Raw genomic sequence first — 24,893 nt, 5'->3', positions numbered from 1 at the left:
CCATAACGGGTAATTGGCCTGGTTTACATTTAAAAAGTCAACACAGCATGATAAATTATCCCTGTTGGGATTTATTTGAAAAACAAGTTCTGTTATGCATACCAAAGAGCATGACCACATTGCATCGAATACTGGGAGTGACCTAAAAGAGAATGATTAAACAGAACCGCTCCCTGACCACCTACCTCTAAAGGAACATAGCAGCTGCTTAGGTGAGTACACATTGCCATGGCCTTGATGCTTAGCTTCATAGTGCAGCAATTTTAACTCAACATAGTTAACTCAACAAGTTTCACAGGCAGTATTGCCTGTCAACCTTGCCCGTTGAGCTCAATGGGGCTGCACAGCAGCCACAAGCTAAATGCTTGGCTTTTGGTTGTGACACAGTATTTCAATGCAAAATTTCCATTCCGCTGGGAAAGAAACACACTCAGAAGGTAGCAGTATCACCTCCTGCACTAACCGTGGGAGGGTCCTAAAGGACATGAAATACCAGGAGTTTATGTTAAGTATAGAGTACAGGGTTCAAGTGTGCATAACATACAGAATGCAGGGTTTAGGAGTGCATTGCATACAGAGTTCAGGGGTGTGCTGCGTACAGAGTGCAGGGTTCAGGGGTATGCTGCATACAGATTACAGGACTGTCCCCCTTTGCCCCCAAATCACTGCTTCCCCCAGTATAGTGCTCTACTCCCACCCCCAAATCCCACTCTTGACAGTACCTGATAGAGAACTGCAGCTGCAGAAGAGCAGAATAGGTTTCTGAAGAGGAGAGTGTAGTGTAACTGTGGGGTCATGGGCACAAGCTTCAGGAGCTGTTGCCACCAGACAAAGCACCAGGTTCCAACTACCTATCTATGCAGAGAGGTGGCAGGGTGGAGCACAACTGAGATCACTCCCCAGCCGGAACTAGAGGAGCAGGATTGTTGAATGCGTTCACCTGCTCCTTTCTTCTCCGGCTCCAGTCTGCTTTTATTTAAAAATAATCCCAACTGGCTCCAAACTCTGCCTGGATAAATGGCTGCTGGTACTGCATCAAGCTGTCAAAGGGTTCTTTTTAACACTTGCTGAGCCAACACTAACCCGCCTGAGAAAAAGGACTGCTTTTTACAGATATACATTTCTCTAATGGACATTTACTGACAGATGTAAAAATCTAATATTTTTACAAACTGTCAGTAAATTTACTGACGGTTGGCAATCCTGGTTTGGCTACACATACACGTTAAAGATAAGTGTACCTTTTTGCTGCTTCTAATTACTAGATCAGTGCCTTCAATTTCAATTTTCTATATGGACTATGCTTTAAATAAGAATCTCAAGGCATGTAGAAAAAGAATGCCCTGATAAAAATAAGTTAAAAAGGGCAGTTGTATCTTAAAGCTGAACTCTAGGTAAAATACAGATTGCTAATCTCTGCGAAGTAATAAGGTCAGTAGATCTGCTTTTTCTGCCCCATCCTAGACCAAAACAAGTGTTTAACCCTTGCAGTGCGGGGTAAGCCCCAAGGAAAGGTTTACATTACATTTTTTACAAGGGTTCTGCTTTAATCTCGGACAGAGAATCTTTTAAGATGCACACCTAAACTTGATCAGTCATTTTCTGTGCAATAGATTGGATGCAAGACTTTTGAGCCAGAGGATTGGGGGATTGCTTTTTAGTGCTGAGATTTTGTAGAATGACTTTTGGATAACTTTTATTGCGATATTACAGTTTACGACATCATTTTTTCTGAAGAAAATGCCCAAACTATTGTTCCTGCCAACAGCAATGAGGAACAGCAGTCTTTTCAGTGTTACTTTTGGTCCCTATGATGCTTTGTACAAGCTATTCATTTTATTACTGCTGTTTAATGTGTAATAAAATATTTCTGTTCCTTTCTATACAGCACACTTTTACAAGCAAGAAGGTCAGAAGGATTTTTTGCTGTGCGGTAACTCATCAGATTCAGGGTAAGGAATTTTCTTATACTCATTTTCTTAAAAAACTAGTATGACTTCCCATGATTTTGTAATGTTTTTTATTAAATGATATTGCTGCTAATATGTATTTTCCTTTAACAATTTTTAGTCAATGCCCAGAAGGATATATGTGTATTAAAATTGGGAGAAACCCCAACTATGGGTATACGAGTTTTGATACATTCAGCTGGGCGTTCTTATCCTTGTTTCGACTAATGACTCAAGACTACTGGGAGAACCTCTATCAGCTGGTGAGTATTCAAGAGATAAATTGCTGAATTTAAGCAATGTAAGTAAAGTAGGGAGAAGTTGCCAAAATAAAATATTCAAATAAACATTGTGCACACTTGTGCAGGTGGTTGATGCTGCGGGACTACACCTGTTCCCTCACCCGCAACACCCTGCAGGCAAAAATGCACTGCAGTTTAGGAGATGCCTGGGGGTGGCAAAATTCCTAATGGCACCTCCAGATACAGTAAAACCTTGCATTGCAAGCATAATTCGTTCCAGAAACATGCTTGTAGTCCAAAGCACTTGTATATCAAAGCGATTTTCCCCATAAGAAATAATGGAAACTCAAATGATTCGTTCCACAATCATATATTCATAAATCCTTCCGTTTATAGTCCATATAAAAAGATTATATGAAAAAACTTATATAGCGCGGCACATGCGAACTGAATCGCTTCTGGGCGATTATAGCAATGTGATAGGTTGTATAACCATAAAATGTTCATCCACAAATGGAAGCCTCCACAGTAAAATCCAGCAAGAGCTACAGAGTATAAAAGAGAAGAGAGGTGCCTCTACGTGTCGCAATATGTTGCTAAATGTTGTACCTTCATTAAATGTAATCATATTGCTATAATAAGAGGCGCCTCTCTTCTCTTTTATACTCAGTTGTGACATGACGCTACTTGTATATCAAGTCAAATTTTTATTAAAAATGTAGCTTGTCTTGCAAAACGCACTCAAACCAAGTTACTCTCAAACCAAGGTTTTACTGTACTGGAAACTGCACTGCACTTGTGGTTTTCGTGAGGGACGCTTTTTCAGAATAGGTGCCTCCCTGTGTTTTCAGGACGCTCTGCATGTCACGTAAAATGTGACATGCAAAGCAACACAAGTGTGAGCTTAGTGTAAATAAATAATTCTTCTTCCCAGAAGAATATTGGTTAGTTAAGAGGCAGCCCAGCATATGCTGCCTGCTTTGGGGCTTTGTGATTGAAGCTTCTGACTCAATTATCTGACTGGGGTGACTCATGCACTTGCATGTGCAAATTTCAGCTTGAGCTACTGATTTCTATAAAAAAAAACACTTGTTTTTTATCACAGGGACAAAGTGATAGCTTTAACCTTTTTTAAAAAAAAAAAATTGACAATTTGTATTAAGTTTTGATTGTTTCAATACAAAAATATAAGGCACAAATACAAAAGGGGGTAATAAAATAAAACAAATACAGAGGAGGAGAGAGGTGGAAAATAATTAAGAAACATACCGGGGAGTTTAGGAGAGATAAGGCTGAGTAGGAACAGTTTAGGAAGCTTTAAAGTTTTAAAGGGACCTAAAGTCCCACCTACTGGTTCATATAGAAAATAACAAATCTTAAAGCTTTTGCCCTCCTCAATTGCCGATAGCCCTGCTCCCTCTGCCACTGCTCCCTCACCGCCATTTCTCTGACGTTATCCCAGCACCTTGATCCATTCTCGGGACAGTACAGTTGCTGAGAAGTGACATAGTGTACATTGTGCGTCTGGCAATATATACTGTACACAAATACATTGCTAGAAGCATAGGCATGTGCACGGGGTAGGCCGGATGTGCCCAAGCACATTCTAATTACCCTGTGCGCATTAGTGTTATCGCTCTGTTTAGCAATAGGAACATGGGAAAGATCTCCATTTTATCAACTCTTCCATAAGAGAAGCGTTTATGCTCTTCTCTTTCACTGTGCCAGCAGGGAGATCAATGTGCCGGGGTCATATATATGTAGATACATACACATGCATGTGTCTTTGAGCTTAAGGGTGCACACCCTAATTATTATTATTATACAGGATTTATATAGTGCCAACAGTTTGCACAGCGCTTTACATCAGATAAATGCATTAGGCTGAGCACACCTATAGCTAGAAGAAAGGGGAAAGTTTTTTTCACAAAAGAAACATACTGAGGTTGATTTACTAAAACAAATAGACTGTGCACCTTGCAAAGTGCAATTGCAGTTCACAAGAACAGTTGCTCCAGAGCTTAGTAAATGAGCAGAATCTCTGCTGACTACCATCATCCAACCCTTATGCCACGTACACACGACTGTTTTTCGGGTTCTAAAAAATACGTTTTTAAGGGTCTAGAAAACACGAAGTTTTTTTCAACCCGATCATTAAAACGGCCTTTCCCACACACGATTGTGAAAAAAAAATGCTCTAGCAAAGCGCGGTGACGTACAACACATACGACGGCACTATAGGTGAGGGGAGGGGAGGGGAGGGGAGGTTCCATGCGGATGGCGCCACCCTTTCGGCTGCTTTAGCTGATTTTGTGTTAGTAAAAGACGATTTGCGCTTTTCTGTCTGTTACAGCGTGATGAATGTGCTTACTCCATTATGAACGGTCGTTTTACCAGAACGAGCGCTCCCATCTCATATCTTGCTTCTGAGCATGCACGGTTTTTTCACGTCGTTAAAGCCCACACACGACCATTTTTTACAACCTTAACAAACGACAACGTTAAAAACGTTATTAAAAAATAGAGCATGTTCAGGAAAAAAATGTGCCCATTTTTTAGATCGTGAAAAATGCTCTGAAGCCCACACACGGTCGTTTTTTATGAAAACGTAATTTTTTAGAACCCTAAAAACGGTTGTGTGTACGTGGCATTACATGTGATTGGGTATTCTTTGCAAAGTACAGTGATTGGATATTATTTGCAAAGTAAAGCTATAACTCGTTTACTAAGCTCTGGAGCAACAGTGCACAGTCTATTTGCATTTAGTAAATCAACCCCACAGCCTCTTCTACCAAAATATCTTTATCTCTTAGCATTTTTTTCAGACTGTAATTCTGCTTTAAAGTACAGTATAACTAAAGGCAAAACCTTTTTTATATTTGGATAGAGTGGTAAAGGGTTAGAACCACTGTCAGGTTGTAATTGCTGTCCCCATTAAGAAGATTCTCTCTCTCTCTCTGATTGCCCTGAGCACCAATATCACCAGGAATACAATTAAGGGTAAACCCAAAACTTTGAATTACCATCGGAACAGGAATAGGGGAAACATTTTTCACTGGGAATATATGCCCCCATGACAACTGTCTAAGACTAGAGGAGATTGAAAGGATATCACCACGCTTTCTCTTACTGATACACAGTAATAAAGGAGGGCAAAAAAAAACTCACAGCAGTTCTAACCCTTCTCCTCTCAGTCCAAAATTCAGGTTTACATATACTTTACATATATTTATGTTATTAAGTTTAGGACCAAGTATCATTTTGTTGCAATAAAATACGTGCTTTTTGCTGCAGACTCTTCGAGCCGCTGGTAAGACCTACATGATCTTCTTTGTGCTGGTGATCTTTTTGGGCTCCTTTTATCTGGTCAATCTGATCCTGGCTGTGGTAGCTATGGCGTATGAGGAACAGAATCAGGCAACATTGGAAGAAGCAGAGCAGAAAGAAGCTGAATTTCAGCAAATGTTGGAGCAACTTAAAAAACAACAAGAAGATGCTCAGGTACGATGTATCTTAGCATTGTGACTGACAAATTTTTACAGTTAAAGATATCAACTAGTAAAGTTATACTTTTAAACCATAATAGTTTCTATACAGGTCTATGACTGGGTGAACCTTCCTTTTTTATCTGGGCTTTTTCACAAAGTTGGGCCATGATAGAACCTTTTAGAGATGGCATGAGTAATAAAGTTTTAGCATGCAAAATGATTGCCTTATAAGTTGATAATGCTCAGATAGATATGATAGTTAATTCTTTCTGTGTGGCTTATCAGGCAGCAGCTATAGCAGCACTAAATCTATCAAAAGAGTACAGCGAAGATGGTGGCTTTGGACCACTTTCTGAAAGTTCATCAGAGGCTTCCAAGCTAAGCTCCAAAAGTGCCAAAGACCGACGGAACCGGAAGAAGAAAAGAAGACAGAAGGAGCTTGGAGAGGATGATGAGAAAGGGGACAATGAGAAATTTCCAAAGTCTGAATCGGAAACAAGTATCAAGAGGAAAGGTTTTCGTTTCTCTATTGAAGGAAACCGGCTGACCTATGAAAACAAGTTCTCTTCTCCGCATCAGGTATTAAATAGAAAGTTGATTTGAGTCTTGTATTCTGTTAGTCTTTCTGTGCTCTGATTATCCCTTTTGCAAAACATTTTATTAGAACCCCCTCTATTAATGGCTATTGCTATAAGATTAAATAGCACTGGTGCTTTTAATGAATAACGTCGCACTGACACTTACTGACAATTAAGCTCTAATAGGTTTAGTAAAAAATGTATAAAGTGTGATATTCTCCTTCAAACATAATTCTGGCTTTGTTAATATCATTTATAGAATAAATGGTTATAGATTTACTGGCTACATTGTAATTTATTGTTATTAAAATGTCTCCTCAATCCCATTTGTAGCTATTCAAAGCTTCCTACAACTACTAAAATAAAAAAAATTCCCTGCACAATAGCAAGCAAGTACATTTTGGAGCCAAGGTTTCTCAAAATCCTCACCTTTCTACACCTATGATTTGACCTTCAATTCTGTAAAATAACTTTGGACAGAGCTTGAGGTTGAAGCATAGCAGACTGTTGTATGCCATGCCTTTAAATGTGATGGTTAAAAATATAGTTCGTATCAGTATAATATATAACCTTCAATCTCCCATGTGTTGTTGTGCAAAATTGTAAATTAAATCAGTAATCCGAAGTTCATATAATCCATTAGTAGTTCAAAAGAAGCCCATGTACTTATTCGAGCTAAAAGCTTCAAGCAACACTATGCTCAGGTCTATGCTCAGCAGTGACTTATAATTTTAAAGTGTTTAAATATGAAATCTTGAAGTGCAGTCTGTTATATAGCCGGGACACAGTTGGCAAATTATGCACTATGCAGCTATTGAGGACCAGCAGAGCAAGATAAGAAATATGCCCAAGAAGAGTCCCGTATCCCCAGGGGGTGAAGGTGCATCTGCACAATCTGTCCAATGCAATGTTCCCGCAGACACTCCACTGTCCTGGGGACTTTCTGGCCGCATTACCCTGGTAGATACTCCTAGCCAGTCAAAGGGCCTCTGGGCCCATCTCTTTTTCAGGTGTTGATTTACTAAAGGCAAATACACTGTGCACTCTGCAAAGTGCAGTTGCACCCTGCAAGTGCAGTTGCTTCAAGACTTAGTAAATTAGGTAAACTTCATTTTTCAAAGAATACCCAATCACGTGCATGGAAAATAAAAAAAACAGCATTTTTCCTTGCCCATGATTGGATAATGGAAGTCAGCAGAGCTTCTGCTCATTTACCAAGCTGTGGAGCAACTGCTCTTGCAGAGTGCACAGTCTATATGCCTTTAGTAAATCAACCCCAATGGTCAATGCTCAATGCTCTGACTGAGAGAAGCAGACAAAATCCCTGGTCTTCTCCATGGGCTATAATCAGTGGATAGAAGGCTAGCCCATAGTCCCCTCCAAAAGCCCCTGTCCCAGGTGGGTCTGTCACAGTGCCCCCTTGTAAGTAAGAGCACATATACAGTCAGTACATTTTCAACAAGAATAATAAAAGTTGTGTTTTAGCCTAGTTTTGAAGAATTTCAGATACTGTACTGCCATGGTCAGATATCAGAATTAGTATGGTATATGTAGTTATATGACTGGTCACATCATTAGTATTAGGAAATACTTGGGCTTTGGATGAAAGTCTCTGAATCTTAAAATTTTGTGATAATTTACTATACGTGTGGCCAGATCTGCTAAATATTTTGAACCTTGCCACATAAGCAGCTGTCTCTAAACAGATAAAGAAGAAGTTGAAATGTTGTATTAGTTTGCAATTCTGCTGTCCTCCATTAGCTGCCAGTTCTTGGTACACATATTTCATTGATTCAAGATAACATTGCAAAATAGTAATACAGTTTTTTTTCCTTTTTAAACAGTCATTGTTGAGTATCCGTGGATCTCTATTTTCTCCAAGACGTAACAGCAGAGCCAGCATCTTCAGCTTCAGAAACCGTGCAAAAGACATTGGGTCAGAGAACGACTTTGCAGATGATGAACACAGCACTTTCGAGGACAATGAGAGCAGAAGAGGTTCTTTATTTGTACCTCACAGACACGGAGAAAGGCGAAACAGCACTATCAGCCAAACTAGTAAATCGTCCAAGGCAGTGCTTCCAGTGAATGGGAAGATGCACAGCACAGTGGACTGCAATGGAGTAGTGTCTCTAATGGGAGGTCCATCTGTCCCGACATCGCCTGTTGGACTTCTTCTGCCAGAGGTGATAATAGATAAACCAGCTTCTGATGACAATGTAAGAAAGTTTTAAGTAGTCTAGACAAGGTGGAGCCTTAATACCCACAAATCTTATTTCTCTGAAGGTGGATCCTGTAGCACTATGGTGGTTGGTTTTTGTAAAATATATCTGGACAGCTTTAAAAAAAATTGGGCCAAAATAGATTTTTCTCTTCCTTGCCTCTTTATGAACTCCCTACTTCCTATTACAGGCCATAGAGCCAACCCAGCGGGTTGAACAAAAATAAATGAGCCGATTCCCACATCAACACATTCAATGTGGATGCAGGAATCCTTCCCACTGAGCTCTATTGTATTCTGCCAGCGGGGAAGGAAGACTACAATGACCAGGGCTGCCCGACAGGCTGTTTGTACACAAGCTGATTGATTGATTGACTTGTGTTCAACCAGCTAGCCAATACATGGATCGAAATTTGGCTTAACCACCCGAATTTTGATCTATGTATGGCCAACTTAGCAGTCAATGGTTATATTTATCATACAATGATAGATTTTCTGCCACTAAAGTGTTTAGAGAAATACCTAAGTCCCTGTCTGATCTGCCTGTAATACTCATACAAGCATCTTGTATGCTTGCATGCTTCTTCAGTAGTTAAAGGAACTCATGCTCCTTTTTGTAAGATTCCAATTGTAAGGTAAGGAGCTGCATCCACCAAACTTATATTGGGAAAGTTTACAGTATATACAGTATGTGTCTCCAACCATAGTTTCAGGTGGATTCCAGCTGCTAATGGAAGACATCATCATAATGATGGGTCAATTGGCATTTGAGATGGTGGAAGGGAGCAAGCAAGTTCTACCACTACGTAAAAGGATGGAGCAGGAAATGGTTAAAGCCCCTGTACATTATATTATTTTTTATGTCTGTGTCTCATTAGGGACATTTTTCTTTCCTTTTTCATTTTCTTTTTTTCTTTCCTTTTGAGACCCAACAGTAAATAAGAAAAAATCTCTCCAGACTACAAACAAATATAATGCCCCGTACACACGATCGGAAATTCCGACAGCAAAAGTCCGATGTGAGCTTTTGAACGGAAATTCCGACTGTGTGTGTTCTCCATCGGAATTTTGCTGTTGCCAACAAAAGATTGAGAGCTGGTTTTCAAAAAAAAAATCCTATCAGCAAATCTGATGGTCTGTAGCAATTCCGACATGCAAAATTCCGACGCATGCTCGGAAACAATTTGACGCAAGCATTGAACTTCATTTTCTCAGCTCGTCGTAGTGTTGTACGTCACCGCGTTCTTGACGGACGAAAATTCAGAGAACTTTTGTGTGACCGTGTGTATGCAAATCAAGCTTGAGCGGAATTTCAAGGTTTTTCCGACGGAAAATCCGATCGTGTGCACGTGGCATAACAGGATTAGATGTTCCTATTTAAAAATTGCCCTTTTTGTCCATGTTCTGGGAAACACATCTGGTTTGGCTTTAGATATACTTTAATTGCAAATTAGTACATTCCTGAAAATATTCCGATAATTTCTGACCTAACAGAGGAGCAGTTATTAAAAAAAAAGGGGACAAAGGAGGTTATAGTGAAAAAAGAAAGAACAAAGAAGGTTATGCCTGTAAAGGTGATTTAAAAAGGTAGAAAGGAAAATAAATGTTTATTTTGGCTAACTGACTTTTTTGACGAATGACAAAATAGACTGAATGCCACGGTACAGAATATAAAACCATATGGTCAATCTTTGGCCATAAGAAATATGGAACTTGCTCACATTGTTATACTCTGCATATAGTCACCATCCCTAAAAGTGCTCACTTTTTGCCTTCACCCATTGTTGTTGCTTATACTGTTTTGGCAAATCAGATGTTTCAGCTTCCATCCCAGCAAATCTCTCCCAAGCTTCCTGTATCATTGACAATTTACAGTATATCTAAATATGAGCAAATTTTTAGTACAATAAAATATATTTGTTTGGGATCAATACATAACTGACCAGTATGGGGTAATTCCATGATCAAGAACAGAAAAATGTAAAAAAAATTATGTAGATAGTAAGACCTAAATGATAAATAGCTAAAGGCTGCTTAAGGCCCAAGGGCATCAATAAACATAGGTCAAGGGGAAGGGGTTGGGACTTTCATGGCACTGATAGGAGACCAAGTAGGTATAAAAAACAAAATGTATTTACATAAAACAATATTACAGTATAAAAACATTTGGGAACAGACCCCACAGATCAAAATTGGGTATACAACCAACTATATCTAATGGGTGGAGCCAATGACCTCGACCGGTTTCGCGGTAGTGCCGCTTCTTCAGGAGGGTCTAAGCTGGTCAGAAGGATCAAGCAATGGGTCTCCTGAAGAAGCGGCACTGCCGCGAAACCGGTCGAGGTCATTGGCTCCACCCATTAGATATAGTTGGTTGTATACCCAATTTTGATCTGTGGGGTCTGTTCCCAAATGTTTTTATACTGTAATATTGTTTTATGTAAATACATTTTGTTTTTTATATCTACTTGGTCTCCTATCAGTGCCGTGAAAGTCCCAACCCCTTCCCCTTGACCTATGTTTATTGATGCCCTTGGGCCTCAAGCAGCCTATGGCTCTTTATCATTTAGGTCTTACTATCTACATACTAAACGGGATGCTGGCACATTTAAAATGCTTGTACTATTAGCTTAATAGAGGCAATACTCTCCCTTCGTGGGTAAAAAAAATGATGTATTGAGAGAATTGGATCAGTATGACAGTAAAGCAGTTAGCAATGAGAAGTCAGAGATGACAGCCTTCCCTCATTTATAAGCTGTCTCCTTAAAGTGATATCATAATTTGTGATGGATGTAGGGTTTAATCATTCTCTGACTGATTTTATCTCTCAGCAGTATGAACTGCAGACATAACAAGAAACAAAAACAAAAAAACACCACGCATTTAAAGAGCACAACAGTTTGCTGTATAAATGTGCATTATACTCTGCTTGCTTTGGGACTCTGAAACTTGTGCAGCGCCTGGTCTTGTGACCTGTCAAAGTCATGTGACCGGCCTCTCTTCCATCAGACATGTGAGGAGACCTACGTAGCCTTGAGCCCTGGTTCACACTGGTATGATTTAACATGCAATTTGACATGTCAAATCGCATGTAAAATCAGTGGCAATTGCCGGCAATGGCACTGCCCTTTTTCTGTACTACTTTCTGCGATTTCGGCCTGGGATTTACATTGACATCTGTGCAGAAACCGAAATCGGAACTGACAAGCGGGAGTGAAATTGTGCGAGTTCAGCTGAACTTGCACAGCTTCACTCCCGCAGCCCAGTGTGAACCTGCGCTGAAACATCACAATTTACAGGTGTTATGTGAACACTTTTATAATTTTTTGGATGCTATTGGAGATCCATGGTGTGCTGGCGATATGTGTTTTGACTTGTGTTGATACCAGTTCTCAGTTGGTAGCTACCCCTTGTTCCCCTGCAGCTCTTCAGCTTCCCCATCTCCCCTCTCTCGCCAGCTACTGCTACAGCAGGGGATGCGTCATGATGGAGAGCAGAAGGGGCCAGTAAATATGTAATTGACTCTGTTTATTCATAACTGAAGCATAGTAAACTGTGCTTACTATGCTTTATTTTATGAATGAATGGGAAGCTCTGTATAGAGCTATTCCTGTTCATTCATTCTGTGCTGTGGAGGCTGCAGAGATGGAGATTGAGGGCTGTATCCTCAATCTTTTTTCTCTGACTCAAAGATGAAACATCAGAGGTCTGTTTAGAACCCATGATATTACACCAAAGCCCTCCCACGGGGCTCCTAGGAAAATTGTAACAAATAATACAAAATAAAATTAAAAAAAAAAAAAAAAAAAAAAAATGGTAAAAATAAATAAAAATTCAAATAAAAAATAACAAAAATATATGACTACTGACACCAGCGGCAGAAATACCAGGGTTGCACTTGTGGCCAGGCCCTGGTGTTCTGCCAACAGGCTCAGAGGAAAGGGCCCCAGTGGTCAGGGGAGCCCTCCATGGCTTCTTGTACCAGGGCCCTGAATGTTCTAGTTACACCTCTGAGTTAAGTAATACAGAAATGGGGTGTTTTACAATAATAACAAATGGGGCTTTTTTAACAGTCAATCACGCAAAATGTTGAATTTGCTCATCTTTTTGGATGCCTCGTCTAAGAATGGCTGAAGAAGGAACACGATTTGGAAAGATTGGAGGAATATTCTTTATATAAAATGATACCTGTCAAAGACAGGTATCCTCCCCCCCCCCCCCTGAAAGGTGTCAATTGTGGCACCGGAGGGGGGGATGAATCCGATGAGCGGAAGTTCCATTGTAGGGTGGAGCTCCGCTTTAATTAAGTATTTGCCTGTTGGTATATTAAAGTAACAGTATAGTTTATTAGTTAGGCTTTCCTGAAGAGATGGGTTTTCAGGGATCACCAAAAGGCAGACAGAGTAGAAGATAGTCGGGCAGATTGGGGTAAGGAGTTCCAGAGAATTGAAGTGGCTCTGGAAAAGTCCTAGAGGTCAGCATGGAAGGAGGTGACAATGTTGCTAAAGAGCAGGAGGTCTTGGTGGGAGCCAAGAGAATGGTTTGGGTGGTATTTTGAGACAAAGTTGGTGGGCAGAGTTGTGGGTGGCTTTGTAGGTTGTTGTTGGTATTTAGAATTGTATTCTTTTGATGAACAAAAGTCAACGGAGGGATTGGCAGTCCTTTAGTGATTCCTGTGGATAAGGTTATGTTTACTCCTGACAGAGTTTAATACGCCCCTATCACATTGTTGCTCAGTAGGACTCTATCACCTTGATGCTAATTTGTTACTGAAAGCTGCATGAAACAAGTGTGCAAAAATGTTTCTCAAAAAGTATTTGAGCTCTAAGGGCCAGATCCTCAAAAGGGATACGCCGGCGTATCTACTGATACGCCGTCGTATCCCTGTTTCTATCTTTGGAACTGATCCACAGAATCAGTTTCCCAAAGATAGGCAGAAGATCCGACATGTGTAAGGGACTTACACTGCCGGATCTTAGGATGCAGTACCGCATCCGCCGCTGGGGGCATTTCGAGTCGAAATGCCGCTTCGCGTATGCAAATGAGCACTTACGGAGATCCACGAAGCGGTTTAGCTTAGTGAAATCTCCGTAAATACTTACGTTGCAATCGTAAAATTAGGGCTGCTTTTACAAAGTGTAAACTGTTTACACCTTGTAAAAGTAGACCCTTCTTTGCAGCGACGCTGATTTATTTATTTATTTATTTATTTTTTCCCGCCGTATCTTTTTTTTTTCCCGACGCAACTTTTTTTACCCGGTGCGATTCACAAAATACGGCGTAATTTCGCGCTATGCCCGTCGGGAAAATGACGTCACGAGCATGCGCAGTACGTCCGGCACGGGAGCCCGCCTAATTTAAATGGGACTCGCCCCATTTGAATTGGGAACGCCTTGCGCCGGCCGGATTTAAGTTACACAGCCGAAAATTTCTAGGTAAGTGCTTTGTGGATCGGGCACTTAGGTAGAAATTTTGTGGCAGTGTAACTTAAATCAGAATATTTAAGTTACGGCGGCTCTTTGTGGATCTGGCCCTAATAGTCTTACGTCTTACTATGTTGTAAGACTATTAGAGCTCAAACACTTTTTGAGAAACAATTTGATAACTCACAAACTTGCTGCTTGTGCTCTATTCACTGGATGCTGAAACTAGCTCAAACCCAAAGCACCACTGGAATAGGAAAAGCCACTGCTTGCATACCCTAAGGGAGATTTTGCCCTGCACAGTACTGCACAGCTGATGTTCATTACATGGGAATAATGAGTTATGGAAATGCCACCCCTGAGAGTTTAATCATAACAGCAACAATTTGACTTTATTTGATTTTACAAGTTCTGCATGTTTATTCAAAGATCCTTGTATTAAAATATGATTTTATTTTATAAATATATTACAACTATTGCAGAAAAATTACTTTTATTAACACTTTCCAATATTTGAGAGGTTATGTTCAGAAATATCTGCCTCAAGGGAAAGTGAAGCAAATAATTATTTTCTATGGAAGTGATTAATTGCTCATTTCTGCAGAGCTTCAGTGTTGCTAAGCAGCTGCCACAGCCAAAGCTTAGAGTAGTTGCTATCAGTTCATTTTACCACAATGCAAAAACATGAAAATCAAACATGAAAATCTAGCGTGCAGAGATGAAAAGACAAAAATGTAATCAACTTGCCTTTTTTGGGATTGAAATGTAGCATAGTAATTCCTCTTTCTAACTGTCATTTTGCAGAAGTTGTAAAGTATAGACAAACAAGGTACAGAACTCCTTGGGAGTGGGGGTGGGGGTGGGGGGTTAACAAAGATGCGCGTACACCAAAAATGCACCATAAGCCTGCCTAATTAGCGCTTCCTGCAACAAATTAATAAAATTGACCTATGCCAATTTGTTAATTTGTCACATTGAGATGGTGCTCCATATTCAAGCGTGCCTACTGACAAACATGACCACCAACAAAGCAAGAATAAAAGGACCATTTCATGGCATCTGACCTCCACACCAGCCTAAATGACAAACACCCATTATTATTTACACAGGATGTTTCAGTGGTAGGATTGTACGTACCAATATTGATGTATTTAGTGCACAATAATGGTAATGTGCCACCCTTTTTGTTGTCCTCAACATTATTATAAGGGAAACATTAAAGCCCAGTTTCATGTAGTTAACCCCCCAGACACACGCACTGCAAGAGTTATTGCTCATTATGTCTAGGGGATATCAGAACAGGCTCTATCACATATCTTATACCCTGCTCTGGTTGGCTCTGGTGCCATCCTTCTCCTCCTATTCCTGAAGCTCCTGTCTGTGGCCAGAGCCCTAGCATAACCCTATATTGTATGTTTTGGAGGCAGAAGTGCAAGCTGAGCCAGTTGCAGCTTACAGAGGAGCTGCAGGGGACCAGTCACAGTTCTGGAGAGACCCTGCTAGTGTGAGGAATAGGGTAAGTAGTTCCTGTTTAATCCTCTGCTCTTACACATAATGAGCAATTAATGTTTGTAGTGTGGGCGGGCCCACTGCAAGAGTGGATTTTTTTTTCATGGAGTTGGACTTTTTAAATATATCTGCTATAATGGCAAACTCCATACAAAATTGTTTTTTTATTTTATTTTTTATTTCAGAAGAGAGAAGGGTTAGAACTTTTCATGTTCTTTTTGCCATCTGTGTCCTCACTGGAAGGTTTTCTGTCAAGCCTACTCCTAGCGTTGGTGGTCAGGCACTATAGTTGACTCTGTGTTTTTCACCTATAGCAGTCCCCTTTCCCATAAGGCAAGCAGGCCTACCAGTATTTAGTTGCCCCAAGGTCTTTTACACAATGCTATAGTGCCTGGCCACCATGCTGGGGCAGGCACAAACTAAGCACATCAAACAGGTACCTGCAGTGGGCAGACAGACAGAGTGGTCTAATGGCAGTCCGGGTTCAGGGCAGGCACATTTAGAGAGTAGTCAGGGTCAAAACCATGGTCAAAAGGCACAGAGTTCACAGAATAGTCCAAAGTCTAATCTGAGGTCGATAATGAGGAAATCCAAAGTAGCTGGCAAGGCAGGGATAATGCGAAGGTAAGGGCAAAGCATGGGAACAAGGCAGGAAAACAGGGAGCTTGAAGCACATATTGCAAACACTATCACAAGCATGACACTAAGGGGTTGGCAGGCTTAAAACAGGTTTGGACTCCACCCAGTGGCACCAAAAACCAGGATGCTGGAATGAGAGCATCAGCTGCTATGGAAAAGTAGCGTTACACGCTCCTGACAGTTTTCCTTTATTTCCTGTATTGCCACCTGGATTGAAAATAAAAATAATCTCCCCAGCTAGGACACAGACAGCAATTCAAGTTTTTTTAGCAAGGTGGAAGAAGAGTTACAACCTGTTTCATTTTTTATTTTTTTTTTTGCTATGCCCGCATGTATGAGATTTCCCTCCATTTCATGTGTGATCATTAGGACATGATGTAAGTGAAAACAGAGAGCTATCCACAGATAATAAATATTATGCTTTGAAGCTGCCCCATATTGCCCTTCTTTCCAGGGTACCTACCCATAAGTGTCTTGTAGTAAATATCACAGTTGTGGGGCTGAACTCCCCCAATTTAGAACTGAAATCAAGAGACCTCTTATTGTATAAATGTATAAAGTAGAGTACTACATTAGTTTGGTAAGAAACTTTATATACCTTTATACCTGTATGCATTTCTACGATCTGGAAACATTTTCATTATTCATTTCAAGCTTCATTCTTGTCGCTGTGTGCTTAATACAACATGCAACATAAACTGTTCTGTATTATATGCAGAGGTTATAGAAAAACAGACCAAAATTTTCTGCAGTAAACTGATGAGGTGTTATCACATAGCAACCAATCAGAATTTGTCATCATTTCTAGTGTGGCTTTGATTGGTTGCTACAGGTAGCACACAATTTCTCTCATTCATGCTTTGTGAGCATTTTCTCCAAATGTAAGTCACTTTAGACTTTGTGACTGACAAATGACGTTAGATTACTGAACATTGTTCTCTGGACAATGGATAATCGACTGGCCTTTTTATTTCAGGGAACTACGACGGAGACTGAGATAAGAAAGCGTAAGGCGAGCTGTTATCAGGTTTCTATGGATCTGTTGGAAGATCCAATAGTCACGAGACAGAGAGCCTTGAGCGTTGCTAGTATTTTGACCAACACAATGGAAGGTAAGATGCAAACTATTTTATAAAGGTGCTTGACCAATGAAACCGGGTTTAAAGTAGTAGTAGACAGTGGATTTATATCAATATATTTATATTTATATTTTTATTTATATATTTATTATTTATTTATATTTATACTCAATATAGTGTCCCAGTTTCCCCTGTTAAATGGTTTAATAGCCTTCTCTAAGCGCTTCTAGACCTTTTATCCATGGCTCCTTCTGCATCGAATAAAAAGAGGCCAAGACCAAACCCTGGGAAACTTGAGCTGTGCCTGCACTATAAGGGTTAATTGCTTGTTTAGGTCTAGGTGACATGTTCAGGTAGATTTACTAGCCCAATTTTCTGCTCCCCATGCTACCAAACTGGTCCCCACAGCAACTTCTCCCCCACGGCCTAAGGTCCTAATGTCATCAAGGCTAGTGCAGGCTCGATTAGATGTGATGATGCTGTGGGACAGTCCACTGCCAAAGCATGGGGGAGCTCCGCCTGCCAGAGTAGAGGATCGGGTAAGTAAATATGCTTTTACTCTCCTCTAGACTAAACCAGCAATTAACCATTTCACAGCCTCACTGCAAGTGATAATTTTCAAGTTTTCCTGGAGTTGGGCATATATAAACAATTAGATTTTTATAACTGAAATTTGTCATTGCAGATCTGTTTGCAAAGAGTATGAGCAAAAACATTCTGCAATACATTTTTTTTAGCTACCAGACTAAGTATAAGTAACATACTGTTCTACAGGAAATGTACAACCATCATGCTGTAGAATATGGTAGCACAGAAGGTTGATGAAATGGGGGTAAAAGGATTAAAGATACAGAGATGGCATTCTCACCTCATCTCCCTGCACTGAACTCTGGGTGAATTGGACTAATGAACATGAAATTTGACCTCCTTTGTTGCCCATGATTAAAAAAATCTAATTTTGGGTTGTATAACATAGTGGCTACTAAAATGGGTGGAAAATTGAGGCAGATTAACCACCTGATAAATTCTAAATATAATCTAATAATCTCAATAGAAACACACCAAAACTTGTTTCTTCCTTTCTCAGAACTTGAAGAATCCAGGCAGAAGTGTCCTCCATGTTGGTACAAGTTTGCAAACACCTTCTTAATCTGGGACTGCTCTGATTCGTGGCTGAGGATAAAGCATATTGTTAAGCTGGTTGTAATGGATCCTTTTGTGGACCTGGCTATAACAATTTGCATTGTTCTAAACACATTATTCATGGCTATGGAACATTACCCCATGACCGAAGAATTTAATTACGTCCTTAGTGCTGGAAACTTGGTAAGTGTGAAATATATGTCATTGTGCAAAATTATTATTTGTATGTGCTGTGGGGTAAACTCAAAGAAAATACTTTTAAGTAGAAGTATTTCTAAATGCAAAACTTTTTTTATATGTGTAGGGAACTATTCTGCATTAAACACTCAATTCGATCAAATATAATACTAACAAATTAAATAGGGTCAAACTATTAACTTAAAAAAATGGCGGGTCTGGCGGGCCTGTTCCCTCGCAAGATGTTCCTGGAGGGATTCAGGAACACCCCTTGTCTTGTGCGTAGCCTTCCTGGGGGCAGGAGAGGCTTGGGGCCGTCTGTACGGGGAGGCCCTAGAGGGGCTTTCCCTGATGGGTGGGAGGGTGAGGGGCTTCCACTGATGGGTGTGGAGGTCTGTGAGGGCCCGGGCAAAAGGGAAGACTCCTCAAAGTAGAGGCAAACCTCTAGAGGGGAGGTGTGGGCACTCCCCTCCACTGCTGTCTCTTGGCTTCCCAGGGGGTCAGGCTGAGCCAGATGTTCCAGGGATGTCATGGGACGGCCACCAGCAGCAGATGGCCCAGCTCCCTCCAGCACATCTGTGGATGACACAAAGCATTCACATGTTGGTGGACCCACACACTTGTCACATATTCCCTTCCACCCCCTCACATGCTACACACCGGATGGGGGATAAAAAACTCTTACCTGTCCTCAAGGCCTGGTCAATGGAGTCAAAGCCCTCCAGGCCCTCCACTTGCTCCCTCTCCAGACACCTGGCGATCACCTCCTCCTCCGGGGTCAACCGCACAGCAGATGGTGGTCCGCCCCCGTGCCCCTCTGGTGCCTTCTGATGGCGGCCACTTTATCCAGGACAAGCCGACGCAAATCATTGATTTTTTTGGTAATGTCCTTAAAGGTCCGGGACTCATGACCAAGGGCATTAACATCAAGGGTGATCTGCTCCAGGATCTGTTGTTTCTTGGCCCTGCTGGTCTGGCCACTCTGTGGAGGAAAACATGATATTTCTCTATGGTAGAGATGGAGACAGCCTTCTCATCTGGGGAGAATTTTTTTTTCCTCCTGTCCCTCTCAGACTCACCATTAGCCATCGCTCAGCAAAAGTACCTTGCTTCAGGGGGGGAAACAAGCAGGATGTACTTTTGCACCGGACGGGCGTATGGCTGGGCGTATTTATGCGCTCGGTGTAAGCCGGTGGGCCGGCGTATCCCAGGAAGTTGCGCCGGTGTAGTTGTGAGCATGCGCACAGGGGTGCGGTCATACATCCGCGTCACTGCACATGCTCCGTTCATGATACACCGGGCGTAAAACACTGCTCCACGCTCGGACCATCATTTGCATAAGATCACACCTACTTACACTTACGCTGGCTTAGGCCTACGAAATTACGATACGCCAGCGCAACGTTGGGAGCATTTGCTTTGTGAATTACATGCTTGCCTCTCTGCATTGCGTCGGCGTAGCTTAAAAGAGATACGATACGGCGGCATAACTATGCGCCGCTCTACGAGAATCCGGGCCATTGAGTTGCTTCCACATGATTGGCTGATTATATATGTTTTTATTTAGTAAATTGACTTAAGAATCTTTTGATTTTTTTTCACCATCCCTTGCCCTGACATCCTTTCTGAGATATTTGTTGGTCAGGGTTCCCGATGGGACACCACAACATTTATTTTAGGCTCCAGGTTTATTAGATGTGTTTTTCAGTCTACAGGGTTCTATAGGGGCCAAAAATTAAATGTCAGCTACAGATACTGAAATGTGTCTTGCTGATTTCTGGGGTCCTGGTGTAAAATTCAGATGGTCAGAGAAGATTAAAGAAAGGAAGGGCTTCGTTTGTAAACTGTGTATATTTGTGCTACCTTTCTTATTCAGCTGTCCCAGGTCCTGTTCCACACGTGCAGACACTAAATGCAGTTCTGGAAAATGCAATTTGCTGGGGGTTCTGGATTCCTCACTAATATCAATTTTTAACTTCAAAAAGACCGTAATCCTGCATTTCTAAATGATAAAACTTCCATGTTCCTTGATGAGCCAGCAGAGTTACAGACATACAAAAGGCCAGCGGTGAAAGGCAAATGAGATTAAGTTCTTAGTGCACATTACTTCTTGAGAACTTGTTCGTTACTAATGAGAAAGAAGGATTAGATGCAGCAGTGTTATAACAGAATCTTTTTAATATTCTTGCAAGATAATGACTGTTGGCTGAATGACCTCTGGAGTAGAGAAAAATATATTACATTTTACTGACATTTCACTGATGAACTTGATATCAAATGTTGTATACATGATATGTGTATTACTAAAGCCTCAGGTGCTCACTTTTCATTTCTTTTAAATAATTGGCTCACACATTCTTATTATATAAGTAAACAAAGCTAGATATTGAGAGAACACGTTTATTTCAGAGTGGCCTTGTACAGTAATGGGCCTATATATATATCTACAAAATGTTCAACATCATAAAATGTAAATTATTACAGATTATTTGAACTTTGGAAATCTTTATTAGTGCTTAAATGCTTTGGTAGAGTGACAGGACCAGATGCTTTTACATAATTCTCCTATAGCTCTAAGGTATTTTCTTGTCTTTCATACATCAGGACTTCTTTGCCCTGTAAAGGATACTGTCTGGATTAATAGTATTTAACCACTTAAGCCCCGGACCATTTTACTGGTCAAAAACTGGGCCACTTTTTGCGAATCGGCACTGCGTCGCTTTAACTGACAATTGTGCGTTTGTGCGACGTGGCTCCCAACCAAATTCAATGTCCTTTTTCTCCCACAAATAGAGCTTTCTTTTAGTGGTATTTGATCACATCTGTGGTTTTAATTTTTTGCGCTATAAACAAAAATAGAGCGACAATTTTGAAAAAAATGCAATATGTTTTACTTTTTGCTATAATAAATATCCCTAAAAAATAAAGTTTAGGCCAATATGTATTCATCTACATATGTTTGGTAAAAAAGAATGCAATAAGCGTTTATTGATCGGTTTGCGCAAAAGTTAGAGTGTCTACAAATTAGGGGATAGTTTTATGGCATTTTTAGCTCATTTTTATCGTGACTGCAACATTATGGTGGACACATTGGACACTTTTGACACATTTTTGGGACCATTGTCATTTTTACAACGATCAGTGCTATAAAAATGCACTTTACTGTGAAAATGACACTGGCAGTGAAGGGGTTAACCACTAAGTGGCGCTGTAGGGGTTAAGTGTGCCTAGGGATGTGTTCTAACTGTAGGGGGGATGGGCCATGTGACAAGACAGTGATCACCACTTTCGATTACAGGAAGCAGTGATTAGTGTCATTGTCACTAGGCAGAGTGGGGAGATGCTTGTTTGCATCAGTATCTCACCGCTAGAGGATCATGGGTATCCCCGCTGCGATCATGTCTGCCCGCGGTCAGGCTCACGGAGCTTGCAGCGCCTGCGCGTCCTCAATGCCGCTTCCTTAAAGGGGAAGTATATATACGTCCTTCTGCCCAGGAGTGCCATTCTGTCAACGTATAAATGCGTGCAGTGGTCTGCAAGTGGTTAAATATGAGGAGTAAAGGACCCCATGTTGTTGCTCATAATCAGATTAACATTAGGTGAAGCAGATAACAATCCACTTTACTGACTTAAGCCTGGTACACACAAACCCAACGTTGGCCGGTTCAACAGAAACCGGCCAACATTTGTCCCGTGTGTACTTCAGCCTGTCGGACAGAAGCTGGCTGGACATCTAGCTTCTGTCCAAAGGGCATACCAGAAAAACATCTGCCAATTGGCATCCCTGATCAGTGTGTTTGGGTGGGGGATTGCAGAACACAATAGCTCAGTGGGGTGATCGCTGTACTAACATCCCAAGCTCCTTAGTTTTTTTTCCATATAGCCCACTGGATTGAAAAAAAAAACTGATAGTGTGTACCAGGCTTTACTATTGTACTTAGTGTGCTGACCATTTACTGACCATCTCTTCTTAGATTAAGATCTTCAATATGGTATTTGTAATGTTGGAAGAAAATTATATTAACCTCTTGACGACCGAGGACGTCCCTGGGACGTCCTCGGCTTTGTGCGGTGATATCTGAATGATGGGTGCAGCTACAGGCATCATTCAGATATCGCTGTCTTCAGCCGCCGATTCTCTGCACCACGAGAATGATCAAAGCGGCGGTTCCGCCGCTTGATCGTTCTTAGAGGCAGCGGGAGGGGACGTCCCCCTCCCGCCGCCATCCGCTGCTTCTCCGGGCTCTCCCGTGCCATCGGGGGCCTGGAGAGCGAATCGGTCGGCGCTGCTGGAAAGCATAGAGATGACTGGTGACCCGATGGTCACCAGTCATCTCTATGACCGTCGGAGGCCCGGGCGCGACGTTATGACGTCACGCCCGGTACCAGAAGTAAACAAAGCCGCAATTGCGTCTGTCGGCATGTGATCTGTGATTTTTTTCCCATCAATTTCATGCTTGTAAGCCTGGAGGAGAGATGTGGGGTCTTATTGACCCAACATCTCTCCATAAAGAGGACCTGTCACACCGATTCCTATTACAAGGGATGTTTACATTCCCTGTAATAGGAATAAAAGTGATCAAAAAAAAATGTAAAAAAAATTAAGTAAAATTTAAAAAAAATGTAAAATTTAATTTTTTTTTTTCAAAACGCCCCTGTCCCCGTTATCTCGCGCGAAGAAGCGAACACGCATGCAGGTCCCGCCCACATATGTAAACGCTGTTCAAACCCCACATGTGAGGTACCGTTGCATGCGTTAGAGCGTGTACAATAATTCTAGCACTAGACCTCCTCTGTAACTCGAAAATAGTAACCTGTAAAAAATGTTAAAGCGTCACCTATGGAGATTTTTAAGTACCGAAGTTTGGCGCCATTCCATGAGTGTGCACAATTTTAAAGCGGGGACCGCCCTGTCAGCCGACGGCTCAGCTGGGATTTTACGGAGCGATCCCCGCTGAGCTTTCGGACACACGGAGGCGGAACATTACTGATCCGCCCCGTGTGAAAGGGCCCTTATTCTCTCTGGAGAAGAAATGCTTGAGAGGAGAGATGCTAGTGATATACTAATACCTCAGTGGCGATCCCAGCATACAAAGAAAACTATTCAGTCTCAGGGAGTGTACGAGGACACAGGGCCACACAATTAGACTGGAGGAGAAGCAGTTAAACCTTAAGCTGCATTGGGGATTTTTCACTGTCAGGGCGATAAGGATGTGGAACTCTCTTTCACAACTGGTGGTATCAGCAGGAAGTATTGATAGTTTTAAAAGACTCTTGGACGTACATCTTAGTGAGCACAACATACAGGGATATGGGAAATGACACACATACACCTACACAGGTTGAACTGGATGGACTAGCATCTTTATTCAACCTTACATACTATGAAACTATTTCCCCTTGCCTTCCTAAAATTGGGTATTTGTAACCAAATCAGGACAGGTGGGAGCACTAGTTTCTCAGCCAGAGTCTATAGATAATGACAGCATTTTAGGACTTTTATCACCTAATATTAGATTTTCATGGTATTGTGTTAAAACGGTGCTATCACTGTCATAAACATATAACTTACCATGTACCATAGATTTGTATCCACCTTAATTTACTAAAAGAGACAAAGCTGCTCATCTACCAATATTTGTGTTCACTGTGGAAGTGTATGCGTGTTAGTAAATAAGGTGAGGTTGAATTCACTTTAAAATCTCAATCATGTTTGCCCTTTTGGGAAGAAGCAAGTTATTTTGTTTTGAAAGTTTGTCTTTAATAGAAGAGGAAATCAGTCAGCTTTGACAAAGAATGATAATTTGAGAAATCATTTAAGTCCAATTTCAACGACTAGATGAACATTTAAATTGTGAGCACTTTTAGCACACATAAGTAAAGACATAAGTAAAGGAACTGATTGTATGAGCTGTTTTGTCTTAATCTGCCATCATGCTGATTTAATGAAAGTTAACAGAAAGAAAGATATTTGAGAGACAAATGCAATAAGAAGAGTTAAAAAGGAACCATGCAGATCTCGAAAGGTGGAATGCTTTGTGTAAAGTGTGTTTCCCGTGGATACTAAAAGATTATGGGAAGGAAGACACATCTAAGCAGAAACAATAATTGTTCTATAAGTAACATGGATCTCTGTAAAAAGTTAAACTTCTTTTTTTGAGTTTGAACTTGATAGACACGTGTCTCTTTTTAACCTATGTAAGTGCACCAGTCACACAGTTTAGTCTGCCACATTATGAGATGTAACTGTCTTATTAGGAATAAAGGTTAAAGATTAACTAGAAAGCTATGACATTTCCTAAAATCTAACCAGCTTCAGTTCTGAGAGTACATTCCCTGATTTAATCACTGGTTTCCTATGAATAACTAAAGAAGCCAGTCAGACTTATGGAATTTCCTGAAATGTCACAATTCTTTACTTTATTTATTGTTTTGAAAGCCACAG

At 40.9% G+C, this 24,893-nt stretch overlaps 1 protein-coding gene across 3 annotated transcripts in view; it reads left to right on the top strand.

Annotated features, from left to right (window-relative positions):
• The window catches only part of LOC120944042 (sodium channel protein type 2 subunit alpha-like), a 317,686-nt gene that overhangs the window by 183,478 nt on the left and 109,315 nt on the right, over positions 1–24,893 (top strand). For 2 of the 3 annotated variants that reach the window (XM_040357809.1, XM_040357807.1), the window contains exons 8-14: positions 1,889–1,952; positions 2,071–2,212; positions 5,486–5,692; positions 5,965–6,258; positions 8,102–8,476; positions 17,026–17,161; positions 18,216–18,454. In XM_040357809.1, the coding sequence (XP_040213743.1) occupies positions 1,889–1,952; positions 2,071–2,212; positions 5,486–5,692; positions 5,965–6,258; positions 8,102–8,476; positions 17,026–17,161; positions 18,216–18,454 (1,457 nt within the window). The remainder of the gene's footprint in view (positions 1–1,888; positions 1,953–2,070; positions 2,213–5,485; positions 5,693–5,964; positions 6,259–8,101; positions 8,477–17,025; positions 17,162–18,215; positions 18,455–24,893) is intronic. The other variant, XM_040357808.1, reaches the window with a different exon arrangement.

Source organism: Rana temporaria, chromosome 6 (assembly GCF_905171775.1).
Source record: "Rana temporaria chromosome 6, aRanTem1.1, whole genome shotgun sequence".
Lineage (NCBI taxonomy): Eukaryota > Metazoa > Chordata > Amphibia > Anura > Ranidae > Rana > Rana temporaria.
The sequence above is the reverse complement of the archived record's forward strand: the minus strand, read 5'-3'. Positions and strand labels throughout refer to the sequence as shown.